The 14,847-nt window shown below is 32.7% G+C and overlaps 2 protein-coding genes and 1 long non-coding RNA gene across 3 annotated transcripts; all 3 read left to right on the top strand.

The window, feature by feature from the left end:
• The first annotated feature begins 1,076 nt into the window (after positions 1 to 1,076).
• Positions 1,077 to 7,348, top strand: ntan1 (N-terminal asparagine amidase). Its single transcript, XM_073870643.1, has 10 exons — positions 1,077 to 1,275; positions 2,663 to 2,765; positions 2,865 to 2,930; positions 3,038 to 3,146; positions 3,780 to 3,853; positions 3,925 to 3,978; positions 4,618 to 4,671; positions 4,831 to 4,928; positions 5,157 to 5,273; positions 6,693 to 7,348. The coding sequence occupies exons 1-10, from the start codon at positions 1,195 to 1,197 to the stop codon at positions 6,858 to 6,860; spliced, it is 924 nt and encodes a 307-aa protein (XP_073726744.1). The 5' UTR covers positions 1,077 to 1,194; the 3' UTR covers positions 6,861 to 7,348.
• An 830-nt stretch (positions 7,349 to 8,178) lies between these two features.
• Positions 8,179 to 9,124, top strand: LOC141365817 (uncharacterized). The gene is made up of 3 exons (XR_012370790.1): positions 8,179 to 8,311; positions 8,590 to 8,744; positions 8,815 to 9,124. It is a non-coding gene; the product is annotated as an uncharacterized lncRNA (long non-coding RNA).
• Positions 9,125 to 12,117: 2,993 nt separating this feature from the next.
• LOC129450265 (GTPase IMAP family member 4) lies at positions 12,118 to 14,643 on the top strand. Its single transcript, XM_055212905.2, has 4 exons — positions 12,118 to 12,274; positions 13,001 to 13,093; positions 13,187 to 13,825; positions 13,901 to 14,643. The coding sequence occupies exons 2-4, from the start codon at positions 13,054 to 13,056 to the stop codon at positions 14,173 to 14,175; spliced, it is 954 nt and encodes a 317-aa protein (XP_055068880.2). The 5' UTR covers positions 12,118 to 12,274; positions 13,001 to 13,053; the 3' UTR covers positions 14,176 to 14,643.
• Positions 14,644 to 14,847: the final 204 nt, after the last annotated feature.

Genomic DNA, 14,847 nt, shown 5'->3' with positions numbered 1-14,847 from the left:
TCATTCCCTGTCTACCCTCAATAAAAATCTTGAATATTCCCCATTAAATATATATATATTTTTAATAGCTACTTCATTCTATGCAATTATGGAGTGTTGCTTTGGATATATTTTTACATTTGTTAAATTGATTGAATGTCTGTTATAATGCCTATAATTTGAAAGTAAAAATAAATTTTAGGGTTTTATTATTATGGTATATTATATGTACAGAGTTTGTACAAATGTATACAGGTCACAAAAATGTAAGGAAAAGAAATACAAAAAAAAGACAAATTAACATGAATGGAAAATAAATAACAATTTGTGTCAGGAGTACAGATATAAAATTAACTACACAAATTAAAGTGCTTTGAGTCTTTTTTTGCTTTTTAATATTGCTTAGAGTCTTTCCATATTGTTTAATTTCCTTAATAAATTGTTGACAATTTGGCTTGGCTTTAGGCCACTATACAATGTGATATTTTTTGAGAAAAATAAAAAGTTGGGAAAATAAATGTTATTCTTTTATGAACAACTGATACTATATGTAAACTGTCCGAAAAAAAGCAAAAAATAACTTAAAAGAGAAAATAAAGACTTTGTTGCTTTTGTGTGTTATACAAAAAAAAAAATGAAATAATTACATGCCTGTAGATGAGTCTTACAAGCTTTCAGGTTTTTTTTAGTGTAATATTATCTCAACATAGTGCATTATTTCTTTTTTACTGTAATATAATATTTCTTTAAAATACTGCAAAGCATAGTTTTCGACCAGATAAATTACATTTATGTGTAGCCATTTAAATAATAAAGTTAATCAAGTATGTGTGAATTAGTTTGCCCTACGGATTTACAAACGGACATACTTGTTTCCATTGTAAAACAACATTTTTGCCACTATTTTCAACAATGACGTCAAGTATATGTTGGCAAAATACTGCAACCACTTTGCAATTCCAGAACAAAATAAATAACTGTGTCTTTAGAAGTTTTGCAAAAGCTGCAACTGACATTTATATCCACCTTAAATTTGACAAGAAAACAAAATAAAAGTTAGTCGATACAAAAACATGACTTCCGGCTTATATCTGCGGTCACGTGGTCCTGTGATTTGTGACGAAAGCGGAAGACATGAGGATTAATCGGAGAGGTCCAACCTGTTATTATATTTTTAAGTTTTAGTTTTATAAATCACATTGTCACGCTGTCAGGATGCCGCTGTTCACGCAGAATAAGCGCATGGAGCGCGTGACGTCAACAGCTGATCTCTTCACTAGATTCCCTCATCTGAAGGTGACGTTAACTTAAAGATCATCTCACGCGATCATACATTAATTTATACATTCACATTACATTCAGTAAACCAAATAACCGTGTGGCTAACTGTATATGTATATAGTGTGGTTGGTTTTAATGGATCTTTCTCTCTGTCTGTATATATTTGTGATGAGATAAACACTTATTCAACAAGAAACTTCATGTATTCATCTTCTGTCTCGTTTAGTTGTCACACTTTGTACTAGTATTTATCTATCAAGGTATGGTTATTTGCGATCACTTTGTCCTGGAATAAAACTGTAAATCTTACAACAAACTACCCATTATATTCGTTTAGCTGCATGAACATGACAATATGTGTAAGATAAAATTTGAAACTAATGTTTTGACCATCAAATATTGTAATTATTAAATTGTATTAATGTATGAGTGATGCATTACAACACCTGTGATAACTTGTGTCACATTGTCTCAAAGATTTATGAAAAAGTACACTTGACCTCAGTAACTTACTAACTTTTCAGTAAATGTCTATGTATGTTATAAAGTTGGCTACGTAGTTATGATTATGTAGTGTGGTGTACTTGCTGAAACTAAGCTTATGTAACACATATGACATTTTAGTTTGAAGACAGATTTGATTAAATATTAAACCTATTTTAGAGGAGTTGTTTTTGTGAAACCAACATCCAAAACCACAACTAGAGAAGCAAGCATTTGTGTAACAGTTATTGAGATAAAGACTTTGTGACAACTAGCCGCAGTCTCTGTACTGAATATACTGCATAATGTAAAGTGATTTTATTATGATATACTTCTTAAACTTACAGTATTTGTAATTCTTAAATAATGAAATTACATGCCGTTTTTATGAGCTCATAAGAGTTAAAAGACTATATTGAATAGCAGTGGTTCAGTTGTTTCACTCGCTGCAGGATTTTACCTTTACCAAAATGACCTAAGAAAGTGAGTCTAGTTTAAAGACAAAAAATATATATACAATTTAAGTGAATTTGTGTTTAAAACAAGCAAACAATTCAGCCAATGGGGTAAGACATTTTTCTTGAATTAAGAGTTTCAAAAAAAAAAGGTCAAGTTTTTTCTTACCCCATTAGCAGATGTTTTTTGCTTGTTTTAAGCCCAAATTCATTTAGTTTTCCTTATGAGCAAAATAATCTATATGCATCTTAATTTAAGAATTGTTATATATTTGTACTGAAAACAAGACAAAAATACTACTTAAGAAAGTCATTTTTGCAGCGAATGTGTAAATCTTTTATCAGTATGTGTGTTCTCTGGGTTCAAACACATGATCTTTAGCACTGCTAACGCAAAGCTCTACCACTGAGCTATACACTATATGTATATAATGCATCTCATTTCCCTGATGCTTTTCTCCTAGGAGCATGCAAAGCAATTTGCATCCAGAAGTTCAGAACCAGTGGACCCGAAACAGCAGCTGTACGTCCAGCAGCGAGAGTTTGCTGCCACCACACCTGCAGACAGTGAGTGTGTGAGATATCTCTTTTGTTGTGTGCTGAGACACACACACACACACACACACGCACACACACACACACACACTGATGTGTCTGTTTCATCAGATACGGTCTCCATCCTTGGCTCAGATGATGCCACAACTTGCCACTTGGTTGTGCTGCGACACACTGGTAATACACACAGCAGTGTCTTTATAGTATATGATCTTGACATGTGTACATGATTAATTCTGTGTGATGATGTTTGTAAATATCTAATGGGTTATGTTCTTTTAAAGGTAGTGGGGTGACTTGTCTGGCACACTGTGATGGATCCAGAACCTGCACAGAAGTTCCTCTCATAGTCAACGCTGTCACCTCCAGAAGTAACTCAGCTAAAGAGGGCAGGTGCTGTGATGTCTCTTTACTGAACCTAACATGGGCTCAAAAATATGTTTGATACAAATCATCTGAGCATCAGACAACTCGCACTACAGAACAGCCCTGTTTACTGAAAGTCTGATTTATATTGCACACACAATGGGACACGAATATGTATTTTATATTATATTTAATTTTTGTGAAATAATTACTGATTATTTCCTTTTGACGACAAAATGTTGATCACAACCAAGACCAAAAATTCACATTTACTGGATGATTTTATCCAAAGCACTGCTATATAATATAATGCATCATATTTTTCCTTAAAATTATACGTGTGTGTGTTTATATATACATAATTATTATTCATAGTACACACACACATATGATGTAAACGAAAACTTTTATTCTGCAAACTATTAGTTGCAATTAATCACCTAATTACAAGGTATACATTTTATTATGGGCTGGTGTGCTTCCTGAACCCATGACCTTTTGCATTAGTAATGCAATTCTTTACCACTGAGCTATCCAGAAGCACATAAACATAACTACCGTTCTTAACCTAAATGAACTAGTTTTAATGTAAATATTTAAAGTTCTGACTCTGTATAAGAAGGTATCATCATGAGATCTTGTGTGTGTTTGTGTCTTCAGATTGGAGCTCCATCTCGTCGGGGGTTTTCTGGATGACAGGAAGACTTCTCATTCTCTCAGTCTCAGTATATTAGGTATGAGATGAAGATGTTTATATTCCTGTGCACGTGTTGTGTTTGTTTCTAAGTGTTGTTTTGCTTTATAGCTGCCTTTCAGAAACAGAAAGAAGAAATTCACCTTGAAACCTGCTGTATCACCGGTAAAACATTTACAAATCTATTTAACCCCTAAAGGCTGATATGTAAGATTGTTGCATAAAAATATCCAAGCACAGTGTTATATGTTTTGTTCACATTTACTTCCAATATCCCAAATGTTTTCAACAATGTTTGAATTTACAGCTTAACCAGCTTTATGCCCGTGTTCATAGGGTCACTTGTCAATAATGTCATGTCTGCATTATCCTCGGTTTTTGCTTGTACTGCGCTAGAAATCATAGATGTGTTCAACTTCATGTAGCTCTGCGCAGACTACTCAGCGAATGACATCACAAGAATAATAAAAGTAGTACTATCGCATAGCTCTCGCGAGATGTCATTTGCCGATTACCGGTAGTCTGCGCAGTGACGCTGTGTCTATCACACCACTTTATTTTGTTTTCTATCATTATAACATAACGGTTATAAAGCTTTATTTCGGTATATCATCTATGAACATGATTTGTGAGTTTTCAATCAGCAGGGAAGGTAAAGACTACAATTCCCATCATTCCTTTAGCAGCAAACATCACTTATTGTGCCTTTAACTTTCGGTTCTTTAACTATAACAATAAAAAACTCCTCTCTTTAATAAATGTACATCACAATGTGACTTAAAGCCTCTGCTTTTTTGTTTTTAGACATGAATGATGTCATTAAAGATGGGATCCATCGTCCTGTGGTGTATGGAATAGGTAAGTGATGTAATACACACATAATGTGACATGAACACTTTACCCAGAAACCATATTTTAAGTTTTATTGAATGTGTACAGTAAGTAGATAACTTGTCACAAATACTGTAACTTTGCTTTTCACAGGTGTATGACATCTGTCTGTTTGTCTTTGTACAGGAGTGAATGTTAAAACCGGTCACGTGTTTCCAGCATCATTTATGTGTCGAGGTCCAGCAGAGGAGCTTCGATCTGCTCGCACATTTACTGGTGGACAGGTGAATACACGAAATCATTTGAGCCACCTACTGAATATCATGCTGCTATTAAACCACTGTGATATTGATTTTATACAACAGTACTATAAACTAAATCTTATGTTTCATTGGCCGATTAATTTATATGAACTATATTATAACTATTGTATAATGTGTTAGATAAAACAACGTCCATTGCAAAAAGGCTTTGAAGTAAATGTGAAATATTTGCATGCGTGTTATTGGCAGATGGTTGAAGTTTATGACTCCTGCCGTGAGCTTGTGAAAATCGGTCCGTGTACATGGACACCAGATGATGAGTTGAGCTACTGGCTTTCAGAAGATGATAAAACTATCCTGCAGTATAAACACTCATCATTCATCTCTATTCCAAATCATCAGCAATCACATTTTCATGTATATTTTAAAATGAAGGACTTAAAATATCCTACAACAAATCACATCATTTACTTTTACTGTACATGTTATTTATTCACTGCAAAAAAATGGCTTTCTTATGTAGTATTTTTGTCTTGTTTCGGTAGAAATTTTCAACATTTTTTAGAAAATAAGTTTAGTTTATAGGCAAAAAAATAAACAATTTAAGTGAATTTGTGCTTAAAACAAGCAAAATTATCTGCCAATGAGGTGAGAAAAGTTTGCTTAAATTAAGTTTAGATTTTTTTCTCAACCCATTGGCAGATTATTTTGATTTAAGAATTTTTGGATATTTGTACTGAAAACAAGACAAAAATACGAAGTCCTTTTTTGCAGTTTTCCTGTTGGGTGCAATGCAAAAAATGACTTTCTTGCTTAGTGTTTTTCAGTACAAATATCTTAAAATTCTTAAATAAAGATGATTTTTCTTGATGAGCAAAATGACGTAGGAAAATAAATCTTGTTTTTAGACAAAAAAAAAACTATTGAAGTGAATTTGTGAAGCAAAACAATGGCGTAAGAAATTGTTTCTAATATATTTCTTGAATGAAGTGTTTTAAGATTTTTTCTTACCCCATTGGCAGTTTTTTCTCATCAAGAAAATGCATCTTAATTTAAAGAAATATAATAGATGCTATTATTACTATACTCATGATGAGAGTAAAACATGATAATGTTTGTCAAATATTTTATGTATCACCTGCTTTTCTGAGGATTGGTCTTAAGAATCTAAACTTTACAAAGCAGCAGCTAAAGATTTTATTATAAAGGTCTCTCATCGTTTAAGTCTGATCTTAGCAGATTGTGTGGCACATGTTTACACAGATAAAAAAGTAAAGCAAAGAGAGTTCATTAAATAAGGGCTGAGCGAATGATTTATATATATATATATATATATATATATATATATATATATATATATATATATATATATATATATATATATATATTATTGATAAATAATATAAAAATATAAATAAATGTATATACACATGTAAATGTTTCTTAAATACATACATTAATGTGTGTGTATACATAATAATTACACACAGGAGACACACACATATTATGCAAACGCAAACTTTTATTTTGTATTTGATTAATCAAGGTTAATTGTTCGCCCGGTCCTAAAATTGATATGAACTGATATGAGTGTGTTTTATCATGAGTCATCTGTATAAAATGAGATTAAACTTCAGCTCTTTATCCTAATGTTTTTTTTTCCTTATTACATTGGAAATGTTGTCTGTATGTCTATTGTCTTGTATGTTTGGTGAGCCAAAGAAAAAAGTCCACCTTGGCGGAAAATAAAGATTTATTTTATTCTATTCTATTCTTTGTCAGTATCTTTCCACCTCACCGTATGCAGAACCTCCTCACTTCGTCCAGCACATTAAATCCACCATCAGTTTTCTTCTGGATCATCCCACCGCTGACGGTCTGTTTCCTGACGGACAGCCGCAGTTTTACCGCCGGTCTGAGGACGGAGAGTGGAAACAGATTTCTCATCAGTAGTTCACACACACTGACCTCTCTACCCCACCAAAACGCCTTTGATGTCCCCTCTTCATACTGATCTGAGACCTGTTGTGCTGTTTCTTCTTTAAAGGTTTATGATGGAGAAATAGACACAAGTGACACCAAACAGAATTACTTTTTTTTTAATAATATAAAAGTATTACAAATTATTTTAGTTTCTTATATACAAAGTATATATGAGTTTGGTCCACTGGTGATTTGAAAGATGAATTTTAAGCAGCTTGTACCCAGACTGTGTGTTAATGTTTGTACTACTGTACAAATATCTGTTCACAGACTCCATCTGCTGGCCATTACACTGAAATCAATATTCTGTCATATATTTTTATGTCTGTTTCGTATTTACTATGTACATAATTTGCAAACGTGTTTACTCATGCAGGGATCATAAGACATACATATTTGTGTACTCTTGTAAATGAAAGAAACAATGAATAGAAACATTAAATGTATTTCTCATTTGACTCTGCTGGAGTTTTATTTCATGAAAACAGATATAGCCTAACCTTTACACCAACAGTTAACATAAACAAATCATATTACACCCTATGTATCATCTTAAAGGGATAGTTCAGCCAAACATGAAAACTCTCATCATTTACTCGACGTCAAGTTCTTCAAAACCTGCAAACATTTCTTTGTTTTGCTGAACATTAAATAGGATATTTTGAAGAAAGTTTACAATGAAACAAATTAAACTTATTCATAGGATCTACCAAGCAAAACTTTTTATTTTGGAGTTTAAAAGCGATATAGACACAAATTATACTTTTTGTAATAACAGCTTGAAACTGTGTTTCACTTACATTGGTACTGCCCACTTGTAAAACCCTTTTGAGAAAATGTTTGTGATTTTATTGTTAAGAATATTGATGATGATTTTGTTTTATTTTGGAAACGTGCTTTTTGAAGAATCAAAGAGACTACCATACTACCAATAGTATTTACATAATAAATCATAATAGATTCTTCTGTTAGCAAAATTCCATATTCACAAATGTACATTTTCTGAAAAAAACCCCATCGCATCTTCATCTCATTTAAAATAGAAATGGAACTTTATATTCATTCTGTAAGATTATCTTTAAAGCAAAAAGCACTGAAAACTTTAAAAATCTGTACTTTTTTAAGATTTCATTTGTAAATCCCCCTAGCATATTTTATCTTTGTTACACCATTGTTAATGTCGAGTATTTAATTGATGTTTTTGTTAATTTAATAAAAAAAACCTGCGCGCGGCGCGGCTCTGCTCGTCACGTGACGTCAGGACAAGAAACACGTCAGAGCAGGGGCGGAGCAACGTGTGCAGTAAACAGGTCATTTGTCCACTTTAAATCTTATTTTAAACATTACATTTCATGCATAATACGTCATTTGAAAACAAAAACACACACACATATATAGTGTGTAACGTTAGATGTTTTTATGTAAGTATCGTGTTTTCGGTGCAACATCAGTGACTGTCGAAAATGTAAAACTTTTGACCCCATCTACCACGATTTGCGAAACGAAACTTTTAAAATTGTTAACAAACGCTGAATATTTGAAGATCATGATATATTTTTTATCTTATGTGTTTCTTTATATTTTTTTAATTTTCGGATTGTATTTCTTTTTTCATAATGGCGTGTTTTGGGTCGTTTCTTGAAAAGTTGTTAATTTTTATTGCAACAAATCTAATTTCATACGAACCCATGTTCTCCAGAGAAATCTCACATCAGTGAACTCTTCAAGAAGATTGAAGATGTGGTGGAAGTGATTGTGGTGATTTCTTTATCCCCCAAATGGACAATAAACTGATGGAGTCCAAGAAAGATCTCAGACAGAGACGAGGAAGTTTAGAGAAGAATCCTCCTGACGGTAAGTCGTATTTTAATGCCACAATATTTTAATATCTGCTTATCCATTAAGATTGTTTTATACATTACAGAGAATGAAGACATCCGTGATTCAGTCGTGGCTGCTGTTGGACGAGCACTTTTAGAAATATTTTGTGAAGTTGTAAAAATTATGTTTAGGATTGTTATAAAAGTGATGATATTGATAGGGATATGTGGAGCTATTTTGGGCATAATTGGAGGAATTCAATATGGAGTCTTAGGAGCTTTTGCTGGAATCATTTTAGGGATCATTGTAGCCGTTTTACTTCTTAAAGTAATGACGACATATAATTTTTACATACTAGATCAGTGGTTTTAATCGAACCTGTAACCCACCAACATATTTTTAAATGGAATTAAAAATTGACTTCTTTTACAATTAAGTAGTTTTTATTTTCCTTGTCATTTTATGAATTAATTGTAAGTTTAATTGAAATATCAAAATAATATTGTCATTGCTTGTCATTAAAGGTGCATTGTGTAACTTTTAGAAAGATCTCTTGACAGAAATGCAATGTAATATATTGTCAGCCGTGTACAAAGACCTTACATAATAAACTATTGTTTTTATTACCTTAGAATGAGTCATTTTTATCTACATACACCACAGATCCCTTTACATGAAAGTAGCCATTTTGCGCCGCCATGTTTCTGTCCTAAAGACAGTTTCAGCAGTAACAACATAAACAAGCGGCTTTCGTGGTCATCACTTAACTTCCGGTAAACTCTGCGAAGAATAAATAACAACAAAGTCCTTTTAGAGTAGTTTATTTATATAACAAGCAAAATAAACAACATGTAGATTAAATAGGAACCCAAAACATTTGTTATTTTCAACAAGGTATTTGTTTAATAGTTCAGTTTCAGCAACTAGTCAGACCATTAAACAAACAGAAACCAGAAGTAAACTTCGGACCAGACGCTTATCACCACACGTGCGCCCGATGAAACCGTCTATAGAACACGTTTCAGTACATTGTCTCAGACAATGACATGTAGCAGCTACCGTAGTCTATGTGTTTCGAAAAGGAGGGGTGAGCTGTGGACCAAGCAATCTCGCTGCTAGATGCCGCTAAAAATCTACACAGTGGACCTTTAATTGGACTAATCAATTTTTTGTGTCAACAGCACAGCGACTTTGCACAACCCACTTTATCTCACTGTGCAACCCAATATTTAAAAACTCCTGCTGTAGTAGAGAGTGATTGCACAAAGGTTTTTAATTTACACGGTCCCCAAATCCATTCTGACAACAGCCTGCCAACTTGGTTTAGGATTTGACAGTACGTCCTGCTTTTTGTGTGCATGTTCAGCTAGATCTTAATATTGTGAAAATATGACTCAAACTGTATGAACAGAATCCCATATTGCATAAAACTACTGAATATATCTGTAAGTCCTGTGCTAATATTTATTTGAGGAAGAACTCAACCCTTTGCAGTAGTATTGGAGTTAATAGTCTCATAGTTTTTGGTTATTTGGTTTGTAAAGAGACTACTGAGTATATCAAGTGACTATCCAGACAAGATGTAGTAACTGTTATCTGCCAGTAGATGAAATCATAATTACAGTTTTAATAGAACAGACTGCACCTGTATTACCTGTGAGACTAGATAATCTGGTTGCTTCAATCTTATCATCTCATCAGTCACATACCAAGAGCAAAGTGCAGAACTGTTTAAATGTGAGGTGGGTTAATAAGATATTTTAACCATTTTAACTTTAAACATTTGAGGGATTACGATCTTAAAATTTCTGTTTGCATATACAAAGTTAAAATAAAGTTTTTTTCCTGAATTATTTTAAGCTGCATGTGAAGTCTGATGACATTTGTCCAATGCAAAAATAAAATATATATGTATGTTATGTGTTAAAGAGTTACTGTAACTTGATAAAAACTCATATTATTAGTAAAGGTAAACTACTATGACAAATAGGACATAGTAAAATCATGGGTATGCACGTGTGTGTGTGTGTGTGTGTGTGTGTGTGTGTGTGTGTGTGTGTACCTGGTAATTATCACGTTGTGGGGACCAATTGTCCCCAAAGATATGAATACCAGTGTTTTTGTGACCTTGTGCATCCAATTTTCTACACTTTAATTAGAGACTTGTGGAAAATTGAATTGAATGTAGGTGATTTGGAAAGGCAAACATCTCTCTATAAAAGACCTCACAGCTGTCAATGCATATCAGGGCAAAAAAAAACAAGCCATGCAGAGCTTAGAAACAGAATCTGAAAGGTACAGAAAAAAAACACAAAAAGCAGTGACCTCCATAATTCTCAGATTGGAGAAACGAAGCTTCTCAAAGCTTTGAATCAACTGAATTGCTTTGAAAAATGATTCACTGTTTTGAGGCCCTCGAAAGACCTAAATATGGCGCCACCGCCACCTGCTGAGGAAAACATTGTAAAAACAACACTGTTAACCCAAACAGTACAATGTACTCATTTAAAATAAGTAAACTTTACTCAAACCAGTGACAAAAGATTATTCAACTTAATCCCCTTGTAGAGTGGTGCCAAATCCTGACAAAAAGATGAATCCAGAGGAAACCCTTTTCTAAAAACATTCAAGTTCTGTTGAATCAACATCTGTCTTTGGCCTAGTTCTGTCTTAAGCTAACACCTGTCCAGGAAAGCACCCAATATGTGTTAAAATAACATTATATATTATCTACACACTGCAACATAACAAAATTGATAAAAATGAAGGGGGTCTGCATAACTGTTGAGATCACGTTTGTATAATGAACTTTAATTATAACTTCACTTACACTGTAAAAAAAATCTGTAGAAATTGCAGTGTTATTGCAGCTGGGTTGCCGGTAACTTGCCGTAGATTTGGATGTATGTTGTTTACTTGCAATATTTTGTTCAAAGTTAAATAAACATTAAGCAATTACAAGTCTTTGTCTTTACAGAGTAAAACTAAAAAACGGCATCAGGCAAAACATTCTGGGAAACAAAATTTGAAGCAAAAAACAGAAAAAGTTTGATGATGATTTCTGGTTCCCAGAATGCTTTGCATGAGGCCGTTACTGTATAGTTTTATTCTGTAAAGATAAAGACTTGTCAATATTCAAAATGTATTTAACTTTGAACAAACTCTTGCCAGTAAATAACATAAATGTAAATCTACGGTAAATTACCGGCAACCCAGCTGCAATAACATTGTAATTTCTACGGAATTTTTTTACAGTGTAGACTTCAATGATTAAATGCATCTCTTTAAACAAATAAACAGATTCATGTACTTTATTTTTCCTGTTTCATTATTTGGTTCAGGAGCGGTTATATTATTTTTTTGGTTAGCTCTTTGTGAGAGTAACAGATATGAAGTGACTGGATGTCCAGAATAAACTGTCAATAGATGGCATAATCTTTACCAGAACAGACTGTAAAACTAGATTGTAGTTATCTTACCTCTGCCACACACTCCTAACACAGAACCGAAACTACTTTAATATTGAAGTATAGGCGAAGAAAACAACTAGTCTGTAATGTGAGGTAAGATATTATAATATTTTACATTTTCAGATTATTTACATTACACTTACAAAACGTTTAAAGGAATTTAAATTAACCATAGTTTAATTATAGTAAAAGTGCAATGATCATGTTTTTGACGTATTGGTTACCATTAGTAAAAGCAGGTTAATTTGGGGTAACCATGCCTGTGGTTTAAGGGTATTAATTTACTTTAAATTAATACATTAAATAAAATTAATATTTATTTATTTATTTATTTTCTTTATTTATTTAATTTAAAGACATCTGTATGATTGTGATGTTTATTAATAAAGTTAAATAACATAATTCTGCATTGCATTGTTTATAAAGTTATGGATAATGTTATTTATAATTAAATTATTTGTAAATGTTATGAAATGAATAATTAGCTATGTTAGATTACATGATTTTGCCATGTTGTTTATTTTTTGTGGATATAATTTTTTAAAGTAACAACAAACAAATATTGCATCAAAAATGATCAAAAGTAATCTGAGCCATCTTGCGTCTTACATTTCTAAGTTGTCACAATAATGCAAGCATGTGTACAGTGTAACGTTAAAACGTGAGACAAACGTAGCAATATTTGCTGGAAATGAATTCTGATTTCTTTCTATTTTTCTTTGCTCTGTAATTTGGTGTTTTAATGTCTTTTTGACATAATAAACTTATATAATATCATTAAATATAATGCATCATAAGCATTATTTTTTATGTTAACAGAACAACAGAAACAACAGCCTGTATAGCATACTGTGACGACATCAACCCTCATCATGTCTTCTGATTTACCAAAACCACTTTCCAGTTGGTGCGGTGGGTCTAAAACACTTTTCCTGTCAAATTTTTTTACATTTAAAGTATTATGTAATATTCATTTAACTTTTGGTTTTTGTTTGTTATTTACAGAAAGTTCCTCATCAGAGTCTGAGATCAAAATTGTTCTTCTAGGTGATACAAGAGTTGACAAGAGTGACATAGCCAAATTTATTCTGGGCAGCAAGACTCTGAAAGGAGAAGAAATTGGTCTGTGTACTTTATATAAGAGTGAAGAAACAGAAAGAAAGATCAGTGTTGTAGACACACCAGGATGGAGTCCAATTTCAATCGAACAAACAGCAGAGAATATAAAAACAGAGATTGTCAGATGTGTGTCTCTTTGTCCTCCAGGACCTGATGTTCTTCTTCTGGTGATTCCTGTGAAACAAGAACCTTCAACGTATGAGATGACAGAAGCACAGAAGCACATGGAGTTGTTATCAGAGCGAGTCTGGAAACACACTATTGTGCTGTTTGATTGTGAGGAAGAGATTGAGGATTCTGTCATCAATGAACACATTCAACGTGCAAAGACAATCCTAGAAAAGTGCAAACAATTCTCTGTTTATCGTAGGGGTTTCAATCAAATGACAAATCTCTTAAATAAAATAGACGATCTGGTGAAGATAAATAAAGGAGAATTGTTTATGACACAAATTTCTGAAAAGATTCAGCCTAAAACTGAAGGGTTTGATACGGGACCTGAAAGTATAAATAATCCTCCTGACCGTAAGCATTATTTCATAACACCACAATCACTTTCTCATTTTCCTAATGTAACAATCAATTTTTGCTGTTTTTCAGTTACAGTAAGTAAAGGAAATGACACGGAGGAAAAGAAAGAAACTGTACTGGCTATCAAGCATGGACTTTGGTATGATGTGGCAGCACTACGTCGGGCAATGAAATCTTCCTCAGTGATATTAATGGGTATAATTGGAGCTTTGATTGGTGCAGTTGCAGGATCTGAACATGGTGCTTTAGGGGCTTGTGCCGGATTAGTTTCTGGTATCATTGTGGGCGGTTTACTTTCAGTTTTGATCATTTACATTTGCACTTACATATATTCATACTCTTAATCAAAACCATAGTGATAGTTCGCCTTAAGCAGCTTAGTCTCCCATAAGGAGTGATATAAATTTGGGTTTAAGCAATTCAAACAATAGAGAGAAAAGAGTCAATATCACTATAAAGTGCCTTTTCTGTCCTCATCAGAATCACTCAGTCATCATGAATATAAAATAAGTTTTATTATAAATGGTCAAAAAGTAAAATGATAAGTCTGTTGAAATATGTTTTCTCAGTTTATACTATTTTCTTTGATTGGATGTATGCGATTTTGGCATGTCTGACATGTCTTAAGACACTGCTCAGCTAACTTTAGTGTAAAAAGTGAATAAATGACATAAAATTCAAAAAAGTTTTGATTTGTCTTATTGTCCTCAACAAGTTATTTGATAAAAACAAGTCATTTTTAAAATTAATATTCAATATTTTTAATAATAATATTAAGCATCTTGCATGTGTCCCTGAAACTGCTGTCCACCCTGTCATTTTGGAAAAACCATAGACTGTAAAAAATAGGGGTCAGTGACATTATGTGCTTTAATGTATCATATGAAGTGCAGTTTGCATTTACTATTAATAATTATTAAGTCTGTCGTGTTTGAGTCGTAACCTGTGGTCTCTGTGATACTGTCATTTGTATGATATTTACTGAATGGTTATTCATTTAATCTGTAATTTAGATG

Source organism: Misgurnus anguillicaudatus, chromosome 8, assembly GCF_027580225.2.
Source record: "Misgurnus anguillicaudatus chromosome 8, ASM2758022v2, whole genome shotgun sequence".
In the NCBI taxonomy this organism is placed as follows: Eukaryota; Metazoa; Chordata; class Actinopteri; order Cypriniformes; family Cobitidae; genus Misgurnus; species Misgurnus anguillicaudatus.
This window is presented reverse-complemented; position numbering and strand designations above follow the sequence as displayed.